This window comes from Centrocercus urophasianus, unplaced genomic scaffold, assembly GCF_019232065.1.
Source record: "Centrocercus urophasianus isolate 14NV4802_14NV808 unplaced genomic scaffold, USGS_Curo_1.0 seq_14, whole genome shotgun sequence".
Lineage (NCBI taxonomy): Eukaryota > Metazoa > Chordata > Aves > Galliformes > Phasianidae > Centrocercus > Centrocercus urophasianus.
Window position 1 is genome coordinate 16,697,442 of NW_024884586.1, and position 27,804 is coordinate 16,725,245.

The window sequence follows — 27,804 nt, forward strand, 5'->3', positions numbered from 1 at the left end:
CATGACTGCTGCCTCCCCATCATGCTGGCTTGGTTCCCTGCTGCAAGTTCTTGGATGCTGTACTCTAACAGAGACCTCCTTAACCATTCCCAGTCATCCTCCTGTTTTTTTTTGTTGAAGTTCCATCCCTTTTCCCCTTAGAGTCCAGTTGTCTTCTCTCCCCACAGTTATCAGCAGGCTCAGTCTGATATTTTGGCACTGGAACAAAATTTGAGTTTCCGCTGTCTCCCTCACCCATGCAAAGTAGCAGAAGGAGTGCTGGCTGCAGTCTCTGTGGATTTTCAATTTTCCTTCCAGTTAGGTCAGCAATGCCATTCTCAGTGTATACTTCCTGTGGCAATATAATTCCCAGTGGGGTGGAGGAGGGTGAAGCAGTTTGAAGTCTGGTCTCTCCCTTCTCTTCCCACGCCAGTGAAACACATTAAAGTACATCCAGAAGGAAACAGAAACTCTGCCAAGCAAACAGCGAGCAGTAAGTATGCCAGAAACAGGCAGAAAAACAAGGGCTTGCAGGAACAGGAAGGCAGGAGTGATACGGGTGCCACAACATCAGCTAACAAGCAAGTTAAGAACTGAACTAACAGAGCTGGGAATGCTGTAATGATTCCTACATGCAGAAAGTTGGAATGGTGAGAAAACAGCAGAAAACAAGGCAGGGTTGGAGTAGGCTCAGAAACTGCCACAGAGCACAAAAGTGGTTTCTTCCAGCAGAGAACATGTTTTGTGCTGTGCCTCCGTGCAGCAGATACAACTGTAATGTTTATCTCCATAGAAGGAGTGCAAATATTAGCATTAGGGTGGCTCAGGAATGACTCTGTGGCCACTGGTACAAAGAGCAGTTGCAGAGGCTGCCGCCTTCATCTAACAGGAATATCCCTATTCTCACCCACCACACCTGGATTTTGGAAAAGCACCTTTGGGAAAAGCCAGATTGACCTGGGTGTGTGTGCATAAGATTAGCCACAACCCTAGAAACACCCCGGGTTACTTAGCGGAAGAGATTCAACATTTAGAAGCACGCAGGCAGGGCCTGCACTGATGCTGGGATGGGAATAAGGTATCAGTGCACCAACAAGGGTTTGGGAAGTGGTGAAATCAAACTCTCTGCTGTCCCACACTACTGCTCTTCTCTGTGTGAGGAGGCAAAAACAGGCACACATTTCTGTAAGTTCAGCAAGCAACCAGAGGGACTTGCTCAGCTGACAAAATTGTAAAGGATAACAGAAAAGCCAGTTTCTTTACTCTCTGATAATTTGGGTTTGGTTTCACATGCAGTTGGGACAAGTGACATTAGAGCTGCTTTCACCAGAGCATTACTGAGCAAGCCCATGTGGATGTGAGTATCACCCACACCCTTTGGTCGCAGAGATGAATGATGGATACACATGTGCCTGTGCAAGTGTTCATTGTGGATCCCAGTACGAAAGGCAACCACAGTTCATAAGGCATTCATTAAAATGCCATTTGCTGGAGATAGGATTAGAAGGCAAAGGGGTATAGCATTAGATAATTTTAGTTTCCTTCAGATGCTGTATTTTTTGCCACTTTCAGCCATGATTTGCCAAATCATTTTGCCATGATTTGGTCATCATCTCACACTAAGGTCATATGATGAGGTTGTCCAGGAGGTCCCTTCTCTTTGGTCATAATTAATTGTCCCATCTCTAGGATCCCAGGTTTTGTCCTGTTCCTGCTGTTTACAGACAGCACACAGCCTTCAGAGCACAGCAACCTACACAGCACAGCAGCAAGCAGCATGCTTCTTCACCTGTATTTCTTGCTGCTGGGATACCCACACTTATTCTTTCTGTATCTTTCATATTTCTACATTCATACAAGAGAATAATAGTCTATTTTATCTCCTGTATCAGATCAAAACATTTCAACACTCTTTTCAAGCACAAGCAACAAGTACAAACAGTGAATTCTCATTTAACTTTTCTCACCCCCTCCTTTAAGAGAAAGCTTAGTATTTTGGCTGGGGTGGGACTTTCAAATAATTCCTGATTCTCCCAGGTCATCAGAAAAGTCACCTGGGCTAAACACCATGCCACTGTTTTCTGTGCCTGAATATGGGATGAGGCAGGAATCTATTCTTTTCCTCATGTATCCTTCCAGTAAGGCATTTCTCACTGGGATCTTGCTGACAACACAAAATGTAGTACAGGTGTTCATGATGGATCCCAGTAAGAAAGGCACTCAGACTCCATAATGGATTAATTAAAACACAATTTATTGGAGATAATGTGAGAAAGTGGATAGTAAGAGACAATCTTACATCTGTGCAGACGTTGTGATCGCCAGGCTGTACAGCATCAACCAGATGTCCAGTTGAGCCATGGCATGCTGCACTGATCCCATCCACACTGAGGTTCCAACAGCATCACAGTGTTCAGGGTTTTGATAGGATTTTCTTAGAAGTAAATAACTCTATTCATCATTTTTATCGTCAAACAAAAGGACGTTCACATAAGAACATGCTGCTTCTATGATGAAGACAGGGACACAGTGGTGGCAACATCATGAGGTGCCCAGGAGGAGCCACCTATGGGCTCCTTAGGCTTAGTCCACTATGTGCAGCACAGCGCAGGCCTGCACCTACGTAGTCAGATCAAGCATTAGGAGAATCATTTATGCAACAGTGTTTTTCTCACGACCACTTAACTGTGCAACTGGAGGTGCTCACGCAGGTTGTTCTGCTGTCAGAAGTCCTGAGGACAAGTGTAAGGCCGCTTGCCTGTGTGCAGGTGCATATGGTTGTGCAATGAACCAGGGTTGGCCAGGCAGCATCTACAAATGGCACACTGGTATCCCTTGGTATGAGGGGAGCCTTGAAGCTCTCCTATGAGCTGTAACTTTTTCTACACTCTGTGCACAGGAAGGGCTTGTGTTCAGCATGGACAAAGCGGTGCTTCTTGAGGTGGCAGAGCTGCAGGAAGGCTTTGCCACACTCCCTGCAGTGGTACCTGCGCTTGATCATCTCCTCCTTCCGGGACAGAGCTTTTGGCAGTGGGCTTGGGCTGCCAGAAGGACCTTCTGCCAGCTCCCTATAGCTCTGCTGTTCCACAGCCTCCTCCAGTGGGCCCTTCTTTCCATGCTCTCTGGATGCCAATTTAGAGACTTTGGAAGTGTTGCTTTCTTTCCTGCAAGTGTCTACATTTTGTTCTTCAGGACTGGGCTGCTGGGGCTCCTGTCCACTGTGAACAGTGATGCTGTTTTGGCACCACTGGCCCACATGCCCATGCAAGCACCGAGTTGAACCCCACTTGAGGATAACGACAGATCCAGGTCTGAATGCACCTCTTTTTGCCCCATCTCCACTTTTTCTGCTGTGGATCCATTACCCACACCCTTGTCCAGCTGTTTCCTGCACCTGCCGCTGGTGTGGACGTTTGAGATGGCCGTTTGGCGCTCACTGTCAGTCCTCGCCACTTTGGCTCACGTCTGGGAGAAGCACTTTCCTTTCCTGGCAGTGTTTGGCGGCCGGCCTCCTCGTCGGGGCGCCGCGCCGCTCACCTCCGCCAGCCGCGGGCCTCGGCCGGCAGCGCCGGGCCCACGCACCCCGCCGTCCCGCCAGCGCCGCGCAGACAGGAGGCGCCAAGGGTTCGAGGCCGGGCCCGCGGCCCTCCGCGTCGCCGGAACGGTGCGAGGCGGCGACGGGCGCGGCCGGACGGAGTCCCGCGAGGGCGGAGCGGCGTTTCCCCGGCGACGGGCAGCGAGCGCTTCCGGCGGGAGGCGGATGCCGGAGGGGCCTGGCGGGCGGGCGGGCCGGGCCGAGAGGAGACGGCAAGTACCGGCGGCGGAGGGGGCGGGCGACGCGGCTGGGCACGGAGCGCCGAGCCCCGAGGCCGGGTGTTAGCGAGCCTGTCTTGTGCGGGGAGGCTGCGGGGCCGGGCCGGGCCGGGCTGGGCTGCTGGGGAGGGGGAGGTGCCGGAGGGCCGGGCGGGAAGCGGCCCCGCTTGGGCGCCAGAGCCTTGCGCGGCCGTGTGTCCGGGGAGAATCGTCCCGGGGCTTTACGTGTGGAGGCCGGGAACGCCCGAGGTGTGCTGCTGAGTGATTAACGCTTTGCAGCGGGGAGAGGAGCCCTCCCGCGGGCTGTACCTGGTAAGAGTTGTTACTTCTGCTGCTTTCGTTCCTGCCGTGCGTTGCCGTGCGAGCTGTGTTTGCTGTGAAGGCTGCAGCGCGGTGCAGGTATCTGGTTGAAGTGTACGGAAAAAACGGAAGTTTCTGCGATTGAAGTGAAACCGGCGGGAGTTGCGGGTGGCAGCAGGGACAGGGTTTTGTCTGAGGAGTTCCCGCTCAGAATTTGTGTGGAGGTTGTGTTGTAGAGGGCTGAGGTTTCCCTCCTGCGGAACGTGCTGTTCTGCACCGCATCTCTGCTAGCAAAAGAGTCTCTTTTTTTGGCTGGAGAGCAAAGCACGTGGCTTGGCAAATGCTGAGAGCACTCGGCTTCAGGTTCCTAGTGTGATTCTTTTGTTTGAAATGTTTAAGTAGGCTTTTAACTTTTTAAATCTGGGAACGTAGTTGTCCTTGCGTTGTGATTGGCCGTGCAGGTGTACGGTTTGCATCTCGTCATGGTAATTATCCACTGAATGTGATGTTCTTAGATGGTGTTACGTCTGGTGATGTGCTGTTCTCTGACAGTCGTTTCACCCTTGTGATGATGCACTGATGCAGGATGGATGTCCCAGTCAGTGGCAGGTCCTGCTTATGGCTCGTTTTGAGGAGATGGAAAAAATCGTGTGCAGTCATTCAGAAAATGAAGTGTGTAGACTTGTGAGGACCTTAGCATTAGAGCTGTCCTGGTTTCAGTTCCACGTTTAGTTTCTTACCTCCCAGCTTTCACTTCCGGCTCTCCTTCTCAGTGCCCACCAGTTCCTGGACATTTTGAGCATTATGTTTTTCTGAATTGCTATGATGTGAGAGATTTCGTGCTTCTGTCTTTTGCGTCGGTGGGAAAAGGCAGGGGAAATTCTGCAGAAAGCCCTCTGAAGCTCTCTGGGACCTACGGTCTGCTTCACAAGCAGAACCTGAAATCTAAGAGGTCTTCTCTGGGTTCTCCTGCCATTAACTGCCATGAGGCACTAACCTAGAGTTGAGAAACAGAGCTGCCTACCTACTAGTGAACAGTGCAAGGAGATACCTGGGGAGCCTGTTCTGACTTCCAAGGGGGAAGGCAGGTTTGGCCAGAAGCATACCCACTGGTTTCTGCAGTGTGGAACTGTAGACATCCTACTGGTGACCTCCTTCTTCCTCATGGTGCCACACTAGCATTAATTCTAGGAGCGTGCCAAAGGGGAATTCTGCCAGTGCTGTCAAATAACCAACATTTATGGCTCTGACGATGTGCTGCCAGTTGACTCTGGAGCCAAGCTGTGGTCCTTGTAGTGAGAAGTAGGGAAACTTGGTGTCCTGCTGGCCCTGTGGCAGTACTATCGCTCTTCTGTAGGAAGGTTTGGATTTGGTCCTTGAGAGCATCAAGACTGCTGAGGGGACACTGTTGTACAGGGCATCCTCAAGAGCTTGGTGTAGAAGGCATGTCCCTGGGTCAGCGCATGGTAGCAGCTGAAGGTAGGTGAGGCCTCTGCCCACTGGAGTGAGGAGTGCTTGGGAGCTGCGTAGGCTTTGTGTGCCCTGCACAGGGCTGGGCGGTGGGGCTGCTGAGCTGCAGCGGGAATGCTTTCAGCTCACTGAGTCATAGGAATCGGTGCCTGGTGTTACCATAGAAATCAGAGCAGTTGCTAGGGGTGGGGAGTTGCTTGTCATTTGGCCTTGTTACTGCGTGGTTCTGGCATGAGCTCATGGTTCAGAAGAACCTGATCCCAGAGGAGCAGAGAGCAAGAAATCAGGTTCTTCTGAACCACGAGCTCATGCCAGAACCTCTGGGAGCAGAGAGGTCAGGCGGCTCGTGGTCCATGTGAGAGGGCAGGGAATGGCCTTGCTTGGGCCTCTGCTTAGCTGCAGTGGTCAGACCCTGCGTGTTTGCCATGCAGCCTTGACTATCTGCTGCCCAGATGCATCTTGCTCTTTCATATTTCGGGAATCTAATTTCATTTGCTTAGCCCTTGCCCTCTGGGAGCCTGAGAGAAGTGAAAACTGGTTGTAAACTGGTGGGTAAGAGATAAGGGATGACAGGAGGTAAGCTTTTGTAGTAATCTAGGGGGAGGGAACAGATGGTAACTGTTCCATTTCCTTTTCTCTCTCAAAATACACCAAGCTTGGTCTTCAGTGTTGCCCTGAACATGGCTGTGACACCTTCCAGTGCTTGGTCTCTTGCAGGTCATGTCCTCAGGGCTTGATCATTTTCCCTGGATAGATACACACAGTCAAGTTCTAGGGATGGAAGATGCAATATATAGTTGCTCCCTTCATTCTGCTAAAGGAAATAGCTTTACTGTGATTATCTTATTTCCACACAAAGGCAGTGTGCCTCCTCAGATCATCTTTTAGCTCTTTGCTCCCCTTGTAAGGCAAAACAAGCACAAGCCTGCCAGAGCAGCAGTGTTACAGGGAATCTTGCTGATGCAAGGTGTCATTTTGTGTTCCTACAGTTCCTCTTGGCTTACTGCCTGTTGGCTGTTGAATTACTGTCCATGTGGTGATGCTGACTTAGGTCTGTTTGAGAAATCCAGGTCAGCATATCTGTCCTGTCCTGAGTTTCCTTGCTTGTTTCCAGTAGACTGACACTAATGGATGACAGTTGTTTCCTGGGGGTCTTCCCTGAGGGTCAGTGCCCTTAGGAGGTGCCTTTGTTGTGCTACCTCACTTCTGGGTTTGACAAACTGCTGCTTCAAGTAAGGGTGAGAAATATTTGCAAGAGCAAACACAGTGTTTTTTTTCTTGGACACGCTTAACTCCTTGTTATCCTTAGTAGTATGGCAGTATTGGTGAAAAATACTCATTCTAGCAATAGGGCTTTATATTGAAGGAATGATTTCTGTAGTTTTGCAATTCTTCAGCAGAAGTATTTGCTGGGTGTTGCTGAAAGGAGATTAGGGTTTTATGTGCATTGTTCTCTCTGTTTTACTAGCCTACAGAATCCTGCTTTAAGAAGCTCTGAGCTGTTTGCTTCTATGAGCAGATCCCAGCACATTGAAGCACCAGCTTTGGTGTTGATGAGAGCTCTGACCCTCCCTCATGGGGAGAAGGGGGGTGATTCCTGGGAAAGCTTCCAGCACTGGGCCAGCTATGGAAACAGCTGGGCTATCTGCCAGCTGGTCAGAGGGAGGGGAGCTCTTAGCTGCAGTGAGTGTATTGGGCAGGGGCTGGCATAGCCTGTTGCCTTCCTCTGCGTCTTGCTGCTGTTCTGGTTTGAGGAGAGAAACTAATTTGGAAACAGCTGTGGTCAAACAGCCTCACTGAGAGGGTTGGTGTAGGCTCCTGATGTGCTTTTGATAGCAACTGACACAAAAGAATCTGACATATGTCAGCGCTTCTGGCTTGGAGGAGGAAGAGGGGGAGGGGAATGTGGCCTCTGGATAGGTAAAGATAAAGCAGGCTTTGGGAAAAATCAGTGAGGAGAGGTTTTTGGGGATGGAAACTATGATTTCTGTGTCTCACCTAGTGATTTCTGCAGATCTTGTTCTAGACGCTGCAAAATAAACTGCAATACTTGGAGACCATGGCTGCAGATCCACTCTCAGAGCTTCAGGATGACCTGAACTTGGATGATACCAACCAGTCCCTCAGCCAGCTCAAACTGGCCTCCATAGATGATAAGAACTGGCCTGCAGATGAAGATCCTGCTTTTCCCAAATCAGGTCAGTATCCTTCTTGTTTGGGGTCTGGGTTTAGGCCAAATTAGAGCTGTTTCTCCTGCAACATTGTGGTCATATCTACATATGTAGAAAGTCCCAGCTTCTCATAAAAGCTTTATAGGTGCATTTCTGTTGCACCACGCCCAAGTGGATTAGCTCTTCCATTGAACAACGCTAAAAGTTCAAAGCCAGGTGATGTAAATATGTTCTTCTCAGTTATGGCACCAACTGTAGTTTAGTGGTGCAGCATAGACACACTGTTAAGCCTGAAATATCCTCTCTTGTTGACTCTTACAGGATAGTTTGATCTGCCTGGGTGGAAGAGTCTTGAACTTCCTTGTGGGAGATAGGTCTGGAAAACTGGGCTTTAAAAGCCTGTATGAATCCATTCAATTACTGCGCAGTGAACTGTTGCCCAAGGAGGTCAGGGAAACTAGCTCAGATATCCAGATCCATTTTTTTTAAGTGGTTATTCCATATGTTTTGTGCAGAAGACTCCAAAGGCTCCCCTGAGGCTGTCACTCACCTGCGGTGGGATGATCCCTACTATGATATCGCCAGGCACCACATTGTGGAAGTAGCAGGTAATGGCCTTTTTTCTGTTTTCTCCTTTGATATCTTTGCAGCTGGGCTGAGGAAGGCTCTTTTCTGATACAGTGGTGGGAGCATCTGCCATGCCCATGTGGCAATGACAGCTGGCATCATAAAGAAAAGAAGCACTGAACTTCTTGACTGTTTGCGAGAAGTTTTAATTTTCCATTGACCTTGGTTAAACGTGCATTCTTTCTTGACTGTTGTTGTCTTGATTATATTATTAGTGGGACTTGGTTGCTTTTGTTGAATTGTTTTAGGTATGGCCTTTGGCACAGGATGTGGATTCTGTATGATAGTGTTGCCCAAACTACCTGGTTATGCAGCACAGTTGTGAGCTTCCTCAGCTGACTGAGTAGGTCTGGAAGCTCTACTGTATCTGAATGGCCAGAGCTTGCCATCCTGTCCATACATGGCATATTTTACAGAGCTGAAAAATGGGGAGGATGCCCAAAGCCCACTGGAAGTAAGGAGGTGATCACTCAGAGTCACAAGCATTCTGATTTCTTCTGTATGGTTGTCTTACCAGTATTATTTTAATTGCATGAACTCTCGGTGGTTTCCTACTGGGGCCTCCATGAGAAAGACAGCTGGAGATAGTTTTCAGTTTGCTACGGTAAGTCTGAGAGAAGGGGTCATTCTAGTTTGTCTTTCATTCCTTGTTTAAGAAAAAAAGCCTTTTTAACCTGTTGGGACTTGACACACTTCCTACTTGACCAACTGCAGCCACATCCTTTCCCTTGCTATTTCTCTGTACCTTGGTTCTTGCCCCAAATATGAATTTGCAGAGAAGCAGAGGCACAAGCTGGAGTCTTCCTGATCAAGGGTTGTTCTGCAGAAGGGCTTGATCAGAGGGGAAATGTTTGTGGGCAGCTTACCTTGGCACGTGTTGTCTGGATATCAGTCTTGAGCTGTCATTAGAATGAGGTTTCTTTCTATTGTCCTCTCATGTTACAAAGGGTAATGGCCAACTTAAAACCTCACCCTTCTTTGTCTCCTTCTGTGTCTTTGTTGCTGAATGACAGGCATTTAGTGTTGGAGCCATTGTGTCTTCCAGTTTTTCTACAAGTGCTTTGATTTGCAGATATGTTAGTAAACCTTTCCATGGGCTGGCTTTTCAGGACTGGAGTCAATATGAATCTGCACAAATCTTCCTGCTGCTGAAATTGGGAAGGAACAGATGTGTGGACTCCTGCCATTTCACTGGTAGTGGCTGGAACATAATGATAGAAGAAACTGTTTCTAAACTCCGGGAGCTAGTGAGTTAAATAATACTGTTGTTCACCCCAGACAAAACCAAAGAGCTTAGCAGGAGTGCTTAGATCACAGACGTTGATAAGACTGGAATGTCATCAGCTCAGAGAAGGATACACTTTGCGGGCTGTCTCTTGATATGAGCACCAGTCTTTCTGTGGGATTTCTGTTCTGAGGTAACGCAGTGGTTGTTGTACAAGCGCTGTGAATGGAGCGTCACTGCAAGGGAGATGCATCTCAGCGCTGTTGGAAAGCAGCCATTTGTCACAGATGTCTAGCACAGTGCACAAAGAATTTCCTCACTTCCTGGAAGGAGGTCAGGGAGCTGTGGTGGCTGCCTGGGCGGTGTGCTTGCTTTCTGAAGGAGCCCTCTTCACTGTGGTTTGAATTTGTGTTTCTAGTGTTTCTCTGGCTTTGTGTCTCTATATAGCACAGCAGCGTCTCAAAGAGCCATCAGTTGTTGGCTGTTAGGGGCTTTTCACCGGAGCTAATTTATTTGAAAATGCATGATAGTTTTCCCCACAAAATGTGGTGCAGTGCCTTACTTAAGTAAAGAAACAGTTCTGGGTAGGGGATTTGCTGGCCCCTGGTTTGTGAGACTCTCTGCTGTCTCATCTCCTGGAAGTGGAAACTACAAAGTGGATCAAAGGGTCTGGAATTGTAATCTGGGTTCTGAGGTGAAGCAGTTTGTTCAGTTTTCTTGGTCAATAATTAGTAACATTACGTTTTCTGATTCTCTGAACTGTTAATGTCCTTTGGGCTGTCACTGGAAGTGAGCAATCTGGGAAAATCTGGAAAAATCCGTTCAAAAGTAGCTGAGGAGTAAAAAGTCACACTGGAGGATTGAAATGGAACAGTTTGGATCTGGCTGTACTGACAAGTTGTGCTTGTCAGCACTTTTAGCTGCAGTGAACATTTGCTGTGGAACCAAGTGGCTCCACCCCAGCTTTCTTGTAAATATTGGAAAACGGCAGCAGCTGAAGGGTAGTTTTATCCATTCTGGTTTTTTATTAGCTTTCTCTTCTGTGTCCTTCCCTGTTTTACATTGTAGAGTAGAAAGCTTATGGCTAATTCTGTTTGTGCTTTCCCTGAAATGTATTCTGGGTGCTGATGCTATTTTGAGACAAGAGCAGAAGGCTGGTTCCCATCCCCAGGCTGAGATCCCAGGGTTATCCTGCGTGGTCAGAGCAGTAATTGCTTATTGCAGGATGATGCACAACGTTCATAAACAATACAAAAATACTGTTTCGAACCCACTCATTTTCTATCTGACTTTAATTTATGACTCAGTGCGAGTCATGCTGCATGTGAATATCATAACTATCTGGCCTTAAGGGGAAGAAAATGGCTCATAAACATTTTGCAAGGTTTGCCAGAAAAATGTGTTTGTTTGTTTGTTTGTTTGTTTGTTTTTTCTGTGCTTCAAAATAGTGCAGCAGTTCCATGGAAGGTCCCTTTGTGCTCTGTGCTCCTGTCTCTTCTTGGGGGCTGGGATCTTCCTTGGAAGAGGCTGTTTGTTGCCCTGGAAGTTGCTGGCACGGCATTGCTGTCCCTAGAGGTGGTGTGTCACAGGAAAACAGAGCAAGAGGCTTCCATACTATGGTTCCAAGGGATTGCAATGACAGTTATGAATCTATGAATATTTTAGTTTTGGGAAAGCTTCTGTTGGTTCTGGGATATCGTGCTTTTCTGAAAGAAAGGGTTGGTACTCTTTGCCTGTCCTTACAGACTTCAGCCTTCAGGTGTCTGTTTCTGGAGCATTTTAGGGAGGCTGTGGAGAGGACTGCATGTGTTGTGCTCTTGTTGATTTTGAGTTGCCCTTTTTGCGAGCGGATACGTTTGTCTTTGCATGTGGCTAGAAGTTGGAGCGGAGGTGGCTCGGTTTCACTGCACAAACCATTTCTGCAAAGTGTGGTTTTTTCCTTACATCACACAGCGTTTGGAGGAAGCACAGGCTTTTGGTTGAAGGCTGTTGATGAGCTATCCCAAGGTTCTGTTCAGAGTTTTTGTTTCCTAATGCAAATTCTTCTATGGCAGAGGTTCTGCTTCCATCTGTTTAAGACTGAGGCAAACTCGTGTGATGTAATCTCGGCTTTGAATTTCAGCAGAGGCTGAATTGCAGGAATGTGGCAGATAGTTAATATCAGTCTGAAGGTGTTCCTACTTGAAATCTGGGATGTGTGGGAAGAGCATGTCTCTTGATTGTTCTCTTCTAACACATTCCTTCCTCGTTCCGCCCAGTCAGAAGTACTGCTCTGCCACCTCTGCAGTCAATAGGTAAACCTGTATGAGATTCATCAGGATTCCCATTTTTCCACAAGAACTGTTTTCTTCCTTTTGCAAAAGGAAGACTGGAGCTTAACATGGAGGTGGCGGATGAATTTTCTGGTGGTCTGGAGCTGGAGATGTAGCAGTTGTCGGGAGACCGGCCATTGCTGTCAGCTGCGTAGTCTCTACCTGATAACCTCAAGGCCTTATGGAAGCTTAGAGCATGTATTTGCTAGGCTTGTGGGGAATCTGCTTCCTCACACCGTTAAATTGGTAACCATAGGACTGTGTCCATGCAGAGAAGGCTTGATGCTAGTGTGTACTAAGACCTGAGGTGGGGAAGCAAGGTGATGTGCAAGGAGTGCACTTTCTTGAATGTTATGAGGCTGCAGAGAATGTCTTTCTTGGTGCGTGATACCAAACCTACCTGAAAACCATTGTAGCTGGCAGTTGGCTGCCGGTACTGAAGTTATAACTATTGCTGATCATTTGCTGTCACTGTTGGTGAATGTCCTGGGGAGATCTAAACTTAGGTCACAGTAGCTACTGTTGCACTAAGCAGGCAAAGGCAGAAGTTGCAGACAAAGATGATGTCAAAAGTTTGTTGCAGCGTTGTTTTGGTGGCCAGTGTAGTGAGCAAAGGGCCCTACTAACTAAGGATCCTTTCCATTCCAGTATGATGCATTCTTGTTGGTTCCATTAGCACAGGACACTTGCAGTTCTGCTGTATTTGGTTGTAGCTTATGGCTTTAACTTTTTAAAGAGTATCATATGATACAGAATGATGTGTTGTTTCCGTAGAATTGGGCCCATGTAAAGAAAGCAAAGTTTTTGCTCCATATTTTGAGATGTGAGATCATGGGAGCAGAATTTCTAAGAGAATCGTAAGTTTCTGAGGGAGATCAATGGAACAAAGTACTTCTCTTTAGGGCTCTGTTCAGCTCATCCTTCTATGTCAGCAGTTCCATTTGGGTTTGTAGAGTGTATGTAGCTGCTGATGGAAGGAGTGCGGGGATGGCAATAAACGCTTTCATAGCTTTTTCCCTTTCCAAAGAAACCACTTTTTCACCTCTAATAGGCAATTTCTTTTTTTCTTTTTCTTTTTTTTAATTCAGAATCTAATAAAAAGATTTGCTTTGAAAGCTGTGTTGTAAGTCTAAATTGTCCTCATATTCTTATTAGTGGATTTGGGCTTCTTTCCAAACAGGCTGTTAGGTGTATTATTATTGGTTATTTATTCAGTGTGATGCCATCCGCTGTACACTTCTGTGGCTCTTTGAAGGAGCTTGAGTGACAGAATTAGTTGCATTAAACCCTTTTAAAAGTAGCAGTACAGCAGTTGCCATTTTCTTGGTGAAGGGAGTGTAACTATAGCTTACAAGGTCCAGAAACTGGATTGTGGTTATACTGAATTTTTTGCAGTCTGAAGAAAGACACCCAGCTGTCATGGAAGACAGTAAGCACCTCTACTTCATAGCTGTGGTTGCTCTGAAGAGAGAGGAGCTTGTAGAAAAAATAATGTGGAAGGGGTTTAACTGCTGCAGGACAGCAAGTGAATGCATCTCAGTGGCAGTCTCACTAGATACTGAGACTTCATACTCAAGATTACTTTCTGGGAAAGAGTGCAAAACTTGGCTTGCTATAACTTTGTTTCTGTTCCTCCAGACCAGGGTGCACTTGATGGGGCCCAACCAGGTAGGTAGATTTCTTGTGATACTGTAGATCCTGGTATTCCTTTAGCATGACTGTGGCCTGTAGCTGGGTTATCTCAAGGGAGCCCAAACTTTGCTCAGCCTCAGGCCGTGCTGGCAACTTTTCAGGAGTCCAAAGGCTGCACCAAATTGTTCTCTGAGGACTGCACCTCTGCCTGAGGCACAGCGGAATCATCTGAGCCAACTTTGACCTGCGGGCTTTCCCTGTGGTGCTTTGGGGCTCTCCGGACTCCGTGTCAATTCTGTTCCTCTTCTGGTGGTGGCCTGCTGGTCCTGCTCAGTTTGAATGCTTACCCTGTTGTCATGTGTGCTCTAGAAGTTCATCCTAGGATTTGTTAGACCTGCTGCTGCATTCACCTATTATGCAGCTGGTGTTACAATTGGATTCTCCAGATGAAAGCTACTGTTATCAATTTCTTCTGCATTTGGCTGCAGAGATGTTGTATTTTGGTAACTTGTGCCTCGTTCTAGCCTGAAGCTGTGCTGAACTACTCTGTTCTTGCTGAGCATTTATTCTTATTCTGGACTTCAATCCCAAGCCTTAAGAATTTGGCTGCCAGTGCTTTCACACTCCTCAGTGCAGATGAAATTCTCTTCTGGTGTGAAATTCTTTCTGCTGTTTCTGAACAGCAAGCCAGAACTTTTGTGCAGTCCATGGAAATGCTGATCCTCATCACCTCATTATTTGGATGCTTCTCCCCTGTTTGCTGTATTCTGTTGGAGACATCCTCCAATTTTGCATTCTCTAATCTGATTCTTTAGGGTTTTGTTTTATATCAGTTAAGTCACTTGATGAGGCTTTATAATTCTGGCAGTGTATAAATATTGGGAATGTCGAGGTGGAAGATACTATGTATTAAAATACTGCCACTTTGGGCTTCTTTCTTTTCTTGTGAGGTTGAATCCTGTGTGGAGTTCAACAGATATAAAAAAAGAAATCTACTGATGATGCTTAGACACTGCTCAGCTGTGTTCAGCAGAGACTTGAAATTATATTAGAGAAGGTGTTTTTTGTTGTTGTTGTTTTTTTAAACTGACAGTGGCTCTGAAGCATCCTAAGCTTTGTGAAACTTGGAGTGGTGTTCCAGATTTCTGCAGCGATGTCCCTTCCTCATCCCCAAACTGCCCATTTGTTGTTTTTCTGATAGCACTGGTTTTGGTGTCAGATCTGATCTGTCTGCATTCTCTCAGTATTGAAGTACCATTTTATTGTCATTTGAATCTTCCATCAAGGTGGATGCTTGGCTGAGAGTACCTGATGAATGAACTGGGTCCCCAGACTGCAGTTCTATTGCTGGCTAAGCTGATAACATCAGACTGTGGCAGAAAGGCTGACTGGTAATTTTCAGGAGAAGCACTTAAAAGTACAAAGCAAGGTTTGCGAGTCAAGTGTTTATTTTCCATTTTGGCTGTACAGATATGTTTAATATAGGGTTCTGTCTCAGGACAATGCTGCTACCTTAATATGAATTTCTCCAGATATGTTTGCATTGATACAGGTTGCCATCTGAAACATTAGTTTCAGTATTTAGTCTTCATTCCTTCTAGAAGTATGGTCCTGCTTTGATGGTTTGGCTCTGTGAGTACCAAAGTGTATAACTGCTTCTTTTTTGGTTAGCTGTTAACTATTCCTGAGAAGCTGAGTAATTACTTCATGGTCTACAGTTGTGCACAATAGAAAACCTTAGCTACTTGCAATTGCAAAGGAGGAATAAAAAAAAGAGGTAGTTAATTGATTAATACTGCAAACGAGCAAACAAATAGTGTGAGGGATGGAGCATCTGGGAAAGATCAGATGCAGTAAGGATTTGTTTGGCCTGAGGCAGAGGCCACCTGGAGGCAGTTTCTTCTTGCAATCAAGAATGCATGGAGTGGGCCTTACATTCTTGCTTATAAATTGCAACAACTGATTGTTTATCTTCATCGATCAGGAGCTGAATTTCAATATATCTGGAGAAGTCAGACGGATCAGATTTATGTCAGGAGAAAACAGGGTTGTCATTCAGTTACTTTAAGCATTTCTCTGTTGACAAGCTGAGCTCAGTGGACGAAACTGAAGTGAAACCCAGAACTCAGTGATGGGTATGGAGTGCTCATGCAGAAATTCATTTAGGGTCACTCCTTTTTCAGTGATCTGAATGACAGTGGGTAATCTCTTAGTGTACTTGGCCCTGGAAATTATCCAAGAGAAACATGCCATCTCTCTAGATTGTCACTTTTTTCTTTTGTTATCAGTCCCAGACATTTTATCCAAGGCTACTAAAACGATGAGATTTTGGACTTTGAGTAGGCCCCACCATAAGTGTTATGTCATTCTAGAGAAAGATGCTTAAGCTGTTTGGTTCCTGATTTGTGATTTATCCAGGCTGGGAGTCAGTGCCCAGGAAGCTGAACTGTGTGGTCACCTGCAGCATCACATGAAAGTGGTGCTGTGCTGTAGTTCTTCACAATGAAGCCTTCCTTGATCAAGCCTTCACTCTTTGCAGGCCCTCAAACCATCCCCTTCAATATGAGTCACAGCCTTAGTTAACTGAAGGTAGCACCTGTTCTGACTTCAGCACAAGAGCTACAATCTGCACAGATCTGTCTCCCATTTTCTTTCATTGCTGTAAAACTTATCAGGTTCTCAGGTGCTACCATCTTCTTGGTGCTCTATGTGGGCAGGATCCTTTATCTTCTAGACAAAGCCATACGAGCAGAAGAGTCAAAATGTGCGGTATCTTCTCCTCCAGCACTTCTTAGCCTTCATCTTTGTATTTTAGAGGGCTTATGTGCATTTGATTCAGCCCTAAAGCTCATAGCAAGCTACCAATAAACTCTGGGCTAGGCAGAGAGTGGGCTACCGTGGGATGTGCAATGTGATGTTGGTCTTGTGGCCTGGCTGTGGCTGTATCTGGTTGTTCCAGATGATCCTTGCATCACTCTCTCCTAGTCCTGCTTTCTGGGTCATGTGTCCTCCCTAACTGCCCCTTACCTGCGCATGTGTATGTCAGTGTGATGGCCTACACCAGCCCTTTCCTGGTCTGTACCTGGTGCTGCCTCAGGTGTCCCTAACCTTTGTAGAGGCTCTGGCTTGTGTGCATCAATAAATTGTCTTGTGTTGTCTGGTGAGTGACTTGAAAAATGGAGGTGAACAAGAAGAGAGAGAATCTATTCTTCTGGCCAGGATGGAGGTAAAAGACAGGGTTAATGGCTTCTTAGTGTCACGGCCTGTGTACGTGAGTTCTCTGGCTGCTATCTGAAGCAGCAAGTGGTCATCTCTTACTAACAGACAGTATTCCTGGAAGCCTCAGGTTTGTTCTGCTGTTAATGTGAGATCTTAGTTGTTGCATGGCAAGTCTAGCCGGACAGTAGTTGGCTTCTAGAGCCCATGCAAGGGTGAAAAAACAGCTGCATGCTCTGAATGCTGTAAAGCCAGCAGGAGGAAAAGGATATCTTTCAAGAGGAATGATGTGCTGCAGGGCTGTCCTGCATAAGTGGAGATCCTTGCTGCTTTTATGTGTTTTGGTTTGAATGGGATGGTTGTGCCATGGAAAGGGAGGTGGGTATTCTTGATCATAACCTCAGTAACCTCTTTCGCTGCTCTCTTCTCCCGATTGACAATAAAGCACAGCTGGGTTACTAGCCAGAAAGATGGGAATATTGGATTCTTCACACTAAAGGAACAATGTCACCTCCACTGCTGCTAAAAAAGCGGGCCATCTCTATGGAAGTGAATTGGATGGTGTGCCTGTTTAGGAGAGAACCAGACTTTCCAATAGACTGTATATCCAGACCTGGTTCTTACTTATCTAAATCTCTCAGTTTCCCTACCATGCCTGCTAAGCTTGCCCGTACCCACCTGCTTGGATTTTGTTCATGGAGTTGGAGAGCTCTGCTGATAGAAGTGTGCTGTGGTATGAAGACATATTTGGAGGAAAACTCAGCTCATTGCCTCTGAAGCCTCAAGAGGTGGCTGGGAATGTCCCTCCTAAGATAAGGTTGCTATGTAGGTTATTTGGCTCTAAATGTGATAGGGATTATTTTCTGATAGGTTTTTGACATAGAATACTCAGTTATACCAGGCTTTGCAGCTCTTTGGGAAAATACCATTGTGGATGTAAAAATCTAGGAAGCAGTGAACAATAGCTTATTCTGCAGCACACAGCTCCCCCTGAGCCCCGCCTGGAGAATCCAGCAACCCTGACCTGATCCATCTGTAGAAAAGGCTTGTGATGATGCTTGCTTTTTTCTGGGATGTGGCTGGGGCTGCCTGTTTCTGGGATATTCTTGGCTTCCAGGGTGTGGAGTGGCTTTGTTCTGTGTGCAGAATGAAGCTCTAGGTGAAGCAAGAAATACACAGACCATGAACAGTTAGCCTGGGACTGCATGCAGAAGAGGTGTAATGGTTATTGCCTCTGTGAGGGGCGGTTTTCCTGTGCCTCCCTATGCATGCATGTGACAGGAGCAGTGCCCCAAGGAGCAGTGTTGCAGCATTGAATGCTTTGAGTATTGCAGGCCTCCACTTGTATATGCCATGAAGCTTCCTGGCTTCTAGTCCTTGCTCTTCCTTCAGGGCTGAAGCATGGACTCTGTTCTTTATTCATATTGCCAGGCCCTTGGTGCTCAGGTTTTTGCTTTCATCCTAGGCCTATGACAACTCCACTGAAAATTGGTTCATCTTTGCTGTCAGCTTTGGCATTTTGGACTTCCGCCTTGTTATGGTGGTTTTTCATGTTCCATTTCCCCTTTGCTGTCAAGCCCACAGCATAGTTCTGAAACTCTTGTAACCTCTGACATTTAATCTGCAGGTGATGACAAATATGGAAGGAAAGTCATTTTGTTCAGTGCCTGTCGGATGCCGCCAAGTCATCAACTCGACCATGTGAAACTGCTGGGGTAAGTAGTGTCTTCAGAGGCTGCTGTTAATGTAATTTCCAGGTACTGGATTCCTGAGGCCAGATCCATGTGGAATCTCGTCTTCATCTGAACGTGTCCTTGCAAAGAGCTTACCTCTGTTGCTGAGGATGCAGTCCTCTGTTATGGCACACTAAAAGGAGGAAGAGCCTCTTTGTGGCAGAGTATGAAGTGAATTCATGAGCTGTCTGTTTTCAGGTACCTGAAATTCACACTGGACCAGTATGTGGAAAGTGATTACACTCTGGTGTATCTACACCATGGCCTGACTAGTGAGAACAAGCCATCCCTGAGCTGGCTGCGGGATGCCTACAGGGAATTTGATCGCAAGTGAGTAGGGGACAGCAGGCAAGGTGCAGCATGCTGCTCTGTAGTCTCATACAGAAGATCCTTCCCCTTTTTGACAAGTAGCTTGGTGATCATATCTTACTATTGCCTGTTTCTACTGCTTGTGGAGCTGGGTTTTTGTCTGCTGCAGGCTGAATCGTGGAATGCACAGCTCCTTCTGAAATTGCATTTCTTAGGACAACAGGCAAGGAGCAGAACCAGGAACCAGTGCAAGTGTGTCAGCTCTGTGGTATAATTGTTATTTCCTGGTGAGGCTTGTCACTGCTCCTGGGCAAATCTTAGAATAATGTAATATGGACCCTTAGACTGATGGGCATCCTGACATGAGGATGAAGCATGGAAAAGCAGGGGCCACGGGTGACTGGGGAGTGGTGAGGCAGAACGCAAAAGGAACAGAGCATCTAGAATGTCTTAATCTTGTGAAAAGGTTGGTCCCCTTCTTAAAGCACAGTTCATCCTCACTTAGCTTCTCTTGGCAGGTACAAGAAGAACATCAAAGCCTTGTATATTGTGCATCCAACCATGTTCATCAAGACCCTTCTGATTCTCTTCAAGCCTCTGATCAGGTAGGAAGCACTATGGGAGGCTTACCCAATCCTCACAGTGCTGGGGAGTAATGGAGCATTCTGGGGAAGCACGAGGTATGTGCAGGCTATGAAGTCTGCTCTGCAGCCTCACACCCTGTGCTGTCCCCTCTTGTTTCTGAGCTCAAAAATATTCAGACACAAGAAATACAAAATACAGTTTGCTGCTCCTTGCTATCCAGCCAATTAGAAATAATGTGTTATAGATTTTGCTAAGAATAAAAAACGAAGTGAGAGCATTAGTACAGATTCTGTTAACTCACTGCATTGATGCTGAAATCTGAACTCCATAAAATAATAGAAAAGTAGTTACTTCCTCCCTTAGGAGGGAGAAATCCAGGGAGGCTGCCTCTGTTGGGGCTTCTAACATGACCTGCGAAGTCTTCGCATCTCCAAGTAAAATACATAAGTTGGAGAGCTGTGTGAGCAACATCTCTGCTACTCCATGCCTACCCCTTTACCTCATCAATGCTTCTTTCAGACCCCTGCCCTTCTTGCTTGTAAGAAATCTGCTTTTCAGATACTGGATTTCTTATTTCCTCACATACCTACTTGTCTCCTGTTTTTCAGCTTTAAGTTTGGACGAAAGATTTTTTATGTGAACTTCCTCAGTGAGCTGGAGGAGTATGTAAAGCTGGAACAGTTGGGAATCCCGAGTCAAGTGCTGAAGTAAGAGTGTTGCTTATCTTCCATTTGTTTAGGGCTCTAAGAGGGGATTTTACTGGATGAAAGGCAAGGGGAGGAAGGGATTATTCCAGCCAGGCAGTGGTTTTAGAAGGAACAGTGCAAATTGCTATAAAGACTGTTGTTTCTCTCTGCTGTTTTTCTTGTGTGTCTTTGATCCCAGCACTCAGTTCTGCCCTTGAAGTAAAAGTACTTCTCCATAAGAGCACCCATCATGCCTCTCCCATTCAACCCCGAGGGGCTTTCTGCAAGTTACTGAAGTTAACACTGACCTAGACTGTGTGGCATGTATCTGTTGTGTCAGGCACCTCCTCTGCTCATTTGGCACGGTTCAGCTCCTCTTTGAGGCTTCCTGAAGTCACCACAATCTTAGTCCCTCATCACAAACAATGCTTTCCTAGCCTCCTACCTGCTCTGTGGTCTTCAGCTGCTCCAGCTCATGATTCCATACGTATCTTCCTTTCCCCCTGCTTTTTTTCTGGCAGTCATATTAGTTTGTGTTGCTCCAGACCTGCCTGTCCTGTATTTGCGTAAGTGAAATCAACCGTGCTAGGCTGGAGATATTAGCAGTGGGTCACATGCAGTGCTGGGTTTGTGCTCTTTCTGGGAAGTAGAGTAGCTTTTTACTAGCCTGTGTTTTGCCACAGATATGATGAATATCTCAGATCCCTCCAGAAACCTTCGCAAGTGCCCCAGAAGCCAATGTCTCCACACACACCACTGGAAAACCAGCAGTTTGGAGTCTCGCTCCAACAGTGAGTATCTCTGAATTTTGTTGCCGTTGCCCTGATCGATCTGTTTTGAGGTCACTGTATTTATAGCTGAACAGCTGCAGAAATGGCTGTAAAATTCTTTGCAGTTTGGACTTACTACAAAACTATAATCATCCTTCTGAGAATCTCTGTCTGCATCCATACTCTGATGGACTCAGTTCAGTTCCACCCTTTTCGTTCCATGGCTAGAACCTAGATCCTATCTAAATTAGGATGAGATTGTTTCTGTAGTTAGGGCTCATTAAGGGAGGGGCAAAATAAAGACCACGAGGACAGCTTTATGCCTTTAAAAGCTTTGTCTAAACAAAGGAAGTCTGTTAGAGGCTGACTGAGGTGTCTTTAGGGCTGTGCTATTTTTACTGAGTAGCGTTGCAGATCTGTTTCTTAGTTTTTTTCCATATCGTTTGTAGTCACCCTTGTACTGATTTCCAGCCCTCATTCCTGCACAGTGACACAGGCAGACACTGGCAGGGGATAGTGATACTGCCTAAGTGTCGAAGGTATTTTTAACTTTGACTGTGATTTTGCAGCAGGAAAATGAGGAGGAGGAGCCAGGATTGTGTGGCCAGACAGATCCTCTGAAGCAATCTGGGAATACATTCCCCAGCTTCAACACCATGCTTCTGAATATCACCCTGTGGTGATGTGTGCCTGAGCCTGTTAGTGGGCTGAGGGGTGAACAGCTGCATACCACAAAGTTGTACATGGACTGTCTAATGTGAGAGTGGCAGTGGATGCCTCAGCATCACTGACAACCACTGTGTTGGCTATTTTTCCCTTACAGAAATGGAGTAGATAAAATTATCCTATGTATCATTCTGTCGTGTGTCAGCTTCTCTCTGCCCTTGTCCGCAAGGGAAAAGACCAAGGCAGTTTAACTCTCTTCACCTGCTTTGTAACTAGCAGCCTTACCTTCTGGGAACCCCACTGCCCTGGTGTCTGTGTGTGGTGATTTTTATGGAGGACAAAGAAATATTCCTGTGGTGTGGTAATGAGCCCAGTCTTGCTCCAGTGAATGACTTCTCATGATGGGAGTAATGGATGAATCAGGGAGATAGGGATAGCAAGATACTATGTCATCCCAGTCGAAGTTAGTACACCTTCAGGCAACTTCATGTCTCGGGCTGTGTGCAGGGCAGGGAGGACCGGTCATTTGTAATCTTCTGTCTCTTCCCACAGTCTCCGGGAGAAGAGCCCTGATCAGTCTCCTGTTCCCCTGGTAGTCAGAGAGACCATCGCTCATTTGCAGGAGCATGGTAAGTGCTTGGGGAGGCTGGGCCCTTCTTAATTCCATGCTGTTGGCCTCTCCTCCACCCTGTTCTAATCCACAATGAGTTCAGACACAGCAGAACAATCAAGGGTAAGATGTAAAGGCCTGACCCAAGTGGGTCAGCCTTGAAGAGGTTGTACAGTTTCATGGCTGGGAGACATTTTTCTTTCAGTTGTCCATCCTGTCACTTGTATAAGAGTAGTAAATGCTGCTTGTATCCTTTGCCTGCTGCTGAAGGCAGGAAGAATTTCAGTTCTGTTAAAAAAACAAAAGGAACTCGTTGATAATTGCCTGAACACCCCACAGCGTGGATTTATGATTGTTAATACTAGCATTCCTAGAGACTCCCACATAACCAATCTTCTCCATGTGCTCTCACCTTACAGCTCTTGCGACAGAAGGGATTTTCCGGAGATCAGCAAACACACAGGTTGTCAGAGACGTCCAGCAGAAATACAACATGGGTGAGTGCTCCAACTCAGCAGAGCCGCTGTTGTTCTCTGACTCCTGCTGTCCTGCTAGAGCTGCGTTGGAGCTAGGCCAGCAGGGCTCCTCAACTTCTCTGATAGGCCTCTCGGTGAAGCCCCGCCAGGATATAACCTGAGTTGCAAGGCAGAAGCATCTGACACAGAAGTTCAGTACTTCTGATTTGTGGAAAGCCTAATCCTTCACACTCATGTTTCCTTCGCTGCCCTTTTCCTGTCTCTCAGGAATATTTCCCTGTTTCTCAGGATAGGGCATACTGTGTTTGTCTGGCTATGCTGAAGGGACTGAAGATGACTGGTCATCTCTTCCGTATTTTCTGAAGATTTAGTGCTGGGTTCAGCAGGGCATTGCATATGCTTTTGGGACACATTTTTCCACTCCGTTAGAAGACGCGGTGTTTCAGTACTCTCTCGATGTTCTTTAAATTATGGCTTCCCTGGTTCCGGGCTCCAACCTTCACATCACATTCTGTGTCTGGAGGAGATCCTACTTTGGCCAGTGAGAGTTGAGTCTCTGCATTACTTTCTCAGGTGTGCCGGTAGATTTCCAGCAGTATGAAGATGTCCATCTCCCTGCTGTGATTCTCAAGACCTTCTTGAGAGAGCTGCCTGAGCCCCTCCTCACTTTTGGCCTCTACAACCATGTTGTCAGCTTCCAGAGTGAGTTGTAACAAGAATATGCTCTTCCCTGAATGTTGCAGTGGCCAAGGGCAAAGATATCTTCCATACCACCCTTGGCTGTGGAAGGGACGGTCCTGCATGGAATACCCTATGAGAGAGCAAACTGGGCTTTTGTTGGGATGTGTGCTGAGGTATTCATCTTCATTTCCATGGAGAGATGAGAATTTCTTACAGGCTTACTTGCTTTTTAGGTGTGGAAGAAGTGAATCGTGTGGATGTCGTTCGCAAAGCACTCCAAAATCTGCCAGAAGAAAACTACCATGTGCTCCGTTTCCTCACAGCCTTTCTGGTGCAGGTGAGCTGCTCCAAGGCTTGGAGTTTGTCTTTTAGTTCAGTTGCCAGTGCCTTGCATCAGCTTCTCGACCGCCAGCTCCCTCTTTTCCTTTGAGAAGAAATGAATCTTAAGCTAAGAAATTGCCTCTCTTTACCTTATGTTCCACTGAATGGAGTCTCATGACTGGGAGGTGCAGGCAGGCATTAAGCCAATGCAGTCTGTATCAGAGGGGCTGAAAGTGTGGAGGTGCAAAATACCTTTTGCAAAATATCTTTTGCAGAATGAGCAAAAGATTGGACTAGAAGAATGATCACAGGTCCACCCTGCTTTCTACTACCGCAGAAAGGTTATTCTAGCAAGAGGAAAGATCATTTTAGTTAGTAACGATCTGGAGAGATATTGGCTGACAGTGCTCTTGGTCCTATTACATTGTGACCTGGTTGCTGAGCCATGGTGGGATGTGAGAAGTGGCAAAATGTTGCTTCTTGCTTCCTGAATACTGCAGATTGTGTGTGCTTCCCCTAGCCATCTTCTGGCAGTGAGTCTTGAGGGTGGAAGACAAGCTCCTTCCATCTGCTCTGGAAAATCTGTCAGCTCTGGCTTTGGGAAGGGAAGAGGGCAGCTGTTGTGTTGTTCTGCAGCATGTCTAAAGAGAGGGGAGGGGCAAATGGATGTGGCCTTCTCACTGGTGTGTGGAAATAGGACAAGGAGTAATGACCTAAAACTTGAACATGGGAAATTCTATACTAACATGTGGAAGAACTTCTTTTCAGCAAGGGTGAGGGAGTACTGGAACAGGTTGCCCAGAGAGGCTGTGGAGTCTCCTTCTATAGAGACATTTGAGACCCATCTGGGTGCCTATCTGTGTGACCTATTGTAGAGTGCCTGCTTAGGGGGCTTGGACTTCTTGATCACTCGGGGTCCCTTCCAACCCCTGTAATTCTGTGATTTCACGATGTTCTCTTTCCTTCCCCCATAGGTATCTGCTCACAGTGACAGAAACAAGATGACAAACACCAACCTGGCAGTTGTGTTTGGCCCAAATCTGCTGTGGGCCAAAGATGTAGCCATCACCCTAAAAGCCATCAACCCGATCAATACCTTTACCAAGTTCCTGCTGGATCACCAGAAGGAGCTCTTTGAGGATGTGGAGGCCTGATTCCCGGCCAGCCCACACCAGCACACTGTGCCCACCTTCCCACCCTTCCCACCTTGTCTTGGGGCTGTGACCAAGCTGTCTCCAGTACAAAGGGACTGTTGATCTCCTGGGTGATGAGCAGAATGAGGGCTGTGGAGATGGTGGTGAAAGTGTAAGCAAGCTGGAGACCTGCTGCTCCAGATGGGGATGGGAGCTGGTCTCCCAGCTACTGTGTGGAGTACTGCCTCACCTGCCAGTCTGTGCAGCTTCTCCAGGGCTCATCACCAGCCTGCTGCCCTATAAGATGACCAGCCATCCTTTCCTCCTTCCCTAACATATGGTTTTTCTGCCCTCCTGTCCCTTTCCTTCCTCAGCAAAGATCTTTTTTTGTTGTTTAAACTCCCAACAGCCCCATCTCACTCTCCTTGTTTCAGCTGGGCTGTCAGGGCTCGGGCAAGACTCGCTCGGTATGTGGCACAGATGTTCTTGCTGTAGGTGCCATTTTTCTGCACTGAACGTGCATTCTGCCTTTCCCCAGGTGCATCTGAAACACTGATTGGAGCAGGCAGCCCTTGTGCTTCAGGTACTTGTCCTGCACTTGTAAACACCACAAGTTTTTGGCAGGCAAGCGAAGGATGGGTTCTACAGCACATGGGCTGTATAGACCTGCCAGACTGCAACACACAGAAGCTCAATTTAGCCCAAGCCCCTCTTGGGTCACCCACTCCAGCTACTCTTCAGCTTTTGCTGGGGTGAGTTTCCTCCTGTAGTTATCCAGCTCAGGTGTTTCTGTCCCTTCAGCAGTATTTCCAGCCTGGTTTGGAAGGTGCGTGTCAGACCTGGCTGTGCATGGGTTCTGGCTGGGGTCCTTTCTCAGATGGGAGTCTGATTGCAAGGAGAAAGTGCCCACCTGGCACAGGACTGCTGAAAGTACAAAGATCGCTGCCTTTCCCTCTGGCAGCAACACGAGGCCTCTTCTACTCCTTCAGGCATGTGCATCTGTGCTGACAGACACAGACTGCCTTGGTTGTTTCTTCTCTTTGGTTTGAGCAGAACTTTCTCTAGCACAATGTAACAGTGAATGTGGCCTTAGGGGAAGGTCTAGGGACTGAGGCTAACCCTCACTCTGTAGTGTACCAGGCCTGGTTTACAAGTTTCTGCCCAGGTGCTGAGCACTCGTGCCAAAGCTGTGAGGGAACAGCTATTCCTTCAGAGGGCGTTGCCTTCTCTCTTCCTCAGTTCCTTTGCCTTCCATCCTCTCATGGAAGCTTCGTGTGGTGTATCCTATATGCTCTGGGCATGCCTGGAGAAATTGGATTGTCTGCAAGGCAGGCGTAGGGCTGGATGTGCCTGATGCCTTCCCTGATGCCTCGCTGTTGGTTTGGGGTTGTAGCGTGCAGGTCACCTAGAGCTAGAAGAGATCCCTCTCCTTAGCCTGGGCCTGATGGGGTGTTCGTGAGCAGCTTTCTAGCCTTATTTCTCTGGTGTGTTATACCTTTATCTCTTGTGCCCTGCATGCCTTGGCCAGTCCTGCTTTGTGCTGTATTTGGCAACAGGGACAAATGTTTTGGACCAAACAGAACTCATTTTATGAAAAGATACTGGATGCTAAATAGAATTTACTTTTTTTGTAGCATTTTAGCCTGATTGAAAGTTGTTGCCCCAGTTGTAATCAAAATGACATCTGCTGCAGGGATGATGGAAGTTGCTATTCCTGCTACACTGGAACAGGGATGGGTGTTAACACAGGAAGCCTGGCAGGGCAGTGCAGGTCTAGCAGCTGGCTTGGAGGAGGCAAGCTAGCTTGTGGGTGGAAATAGTGAGCAAGAAACTGAGCATTGCTAAGGTTGGAGTGCGAGATGTTTTAGGACAGGGCTGGGCCCGATCCTTTCTAGATATGAGGGGACTTTGTCCTGTGGAGGCTACAAGACTGCTTATTCTCTGTCCTTTGAGAGTAGGAGTCTACCCTGTTTGGCCAAGAGATACATACTGGTTTGGCCTAAACCATTCACAGCAGTAACCAAGTAAATGTTTTGGAGGTAAAGATACTGGGCTCCTAATTCACGTTTGATCTCTGCTGGAGTAAGTGAGCAGGACTGATTTGCTGTGCAGTAGTCATCTGCTGTGATGGACAGAGGGGACAAAGGTGCACTTGCTGCAGTGTTTGCTTTAGGAGCTGAGGCTTCCTGGGCATGCTGTGAGGAGGGAGAAAGCTGAAAGAGCCCAGTGCTCTGCCTCCAGTGCTTCATCCATGCAGGCGCCCTGCTCCCCAGCTTCAGCATGTACAGAGAGCAGTGCAGCTGATTCTGGCCATGCTTGTATCTCCCTAGAGGAAAGGCAAACCCAGCTAATTTCTCCAGGGAGAAATGAACTCCAGGCCAGGAACTTGGGATGGGATGTGCTTGTGTGCTGGGGCACAAGGCCTGGGCCCTGCATGCAGCTGCAGATCCCTTGGCAGGGAGGCCCTGGAGGAGCAAGTTTCATTCCCAGCCCAGTAGCCAGGAGCAGTGCTGGGAGCTTAGCTGTGCTCCAGGGGGAGAGCAGAGATTGCTGCAGATATCTCGGCTGAACAAGAGCCAGCAGTGTGCCCAGGTAGGCAAGAAGGCCAGTGGCTTCCTGGCTTGTATCAGAATCAGTGTTGTCAGCAGGAGCAGGGAAGTGGTTGTCCCTCTGTATTCAGCACCGGTGAGGCGGTATCGTGAGTACTGTGTTCAGTTTTGGGCCTGTCACTGCAAGAGATACATCAAGGAACTGGAGTGTGTCCAGAGAAGGGCAACAAAGCCCTGGAGCATAGGGCTTATGATGAATGGCTGAGGGAGCTGGCATTGTTCAGAAGAGGAAGCTCAAGGGAGACCTCATTGCTCTCTATTAACTTCTTGAAGGGAGGTTGTGGTGAGCGGGGGGTCGGCCTCTCCTCTCATGTAACTAGTGATAGGACTGGAGGGAATGGCCTTGGGTTGTGCCAGGGGAGATTCAGGCTGGACATTTGGAAATACCTCTTCTCTGAAAGAGTGGTCAGGTGCTGGAATGGGCTGCCCAGGGAGGTAGTGGAGTCACCGACCCTGGAGATGTTCAAGGAACATTTGGAT

The 27,804-nt window shown here is 47.2% G+C and overlaps 1 protein-coding gene across 2 annotated transcripts; it reads left to right on the forward strand.

Annotated features, from left to right (window-relative positions):
* Positions 1 to 3,741: 3,741 nt before the first annotated feature.
* On the forward strand, positions 3,742 to 27,707 carry ARHGAP1 (Rho GTPase activating protein 1). Of its 2 annotated transcripts, none has more exons than XM_042814500.1 (13): positions 3,742 to 3,786; positions 7,577 to 7,760; positions 8,249 to 8,341; positions 18,373 to 18,460; positions 18,677 to 18,808; positions 19,306 to 19,392; positions 19,981 to 20,079; positions 20,742 to 20,849; positions 22,047 to 22,123; positions 22,524 to 22,601; positions 23,154 to 23,282; positions 23,495 to 23,598; positions 24,557 to 27,707. In XM_042814500.1, the coding sequence occupies exons 2-13, from the start codon at positions 7,622 to 7,624 to the stop codon at positions 24,734 to 24,736; spliced, it is 1,314 nt and encodes a 437-aa protein (XP_042670434.1). In that variant the 5' UTR covers positions 3,742 to 3,786; positions 7,577 to 7,621; the 3' UTR covers positions 24,737 to 27,707. The 2 variants fall into 2 exon arrangements, with proteins under 2 accessions (XP_042670434.1, XP_042670436.1); XM_042814502.1 differs by lacking the exon at positions 3,742 to 3,786 and adding an exon at positions 3,991 to 4,104.
* The last annotated feature ends 97 nt before the right edge of the window (positions 27,708 to 27,804 follow it).

Excerpts from the sequence above, each read along its gene's own strand:
- ARHGAP1 (XM_042814500.1), top strand. The coding sequence starts at position 7,622 with ATGGCTGCAGATCCACTCTCAGAGCTTCAGGATGACCTGAACTTGGAT. Across the intron at positions 20,080-20,741 it reads ATCCCGAGTCAAGTGCTGAA|ATATGATGAATATCTCAGAT; the intron begins GTAAGAGTGTTG and ends GTTTTGCCACAG. Across the intron at positions 20,850-22,046 it reads TTTGGAGTCTCGCTCCAACA|TCTCCGGGAGAAGAGCCCTG; the intron begins GTGAGTATCTCT and ends CTCTTCCCACAG.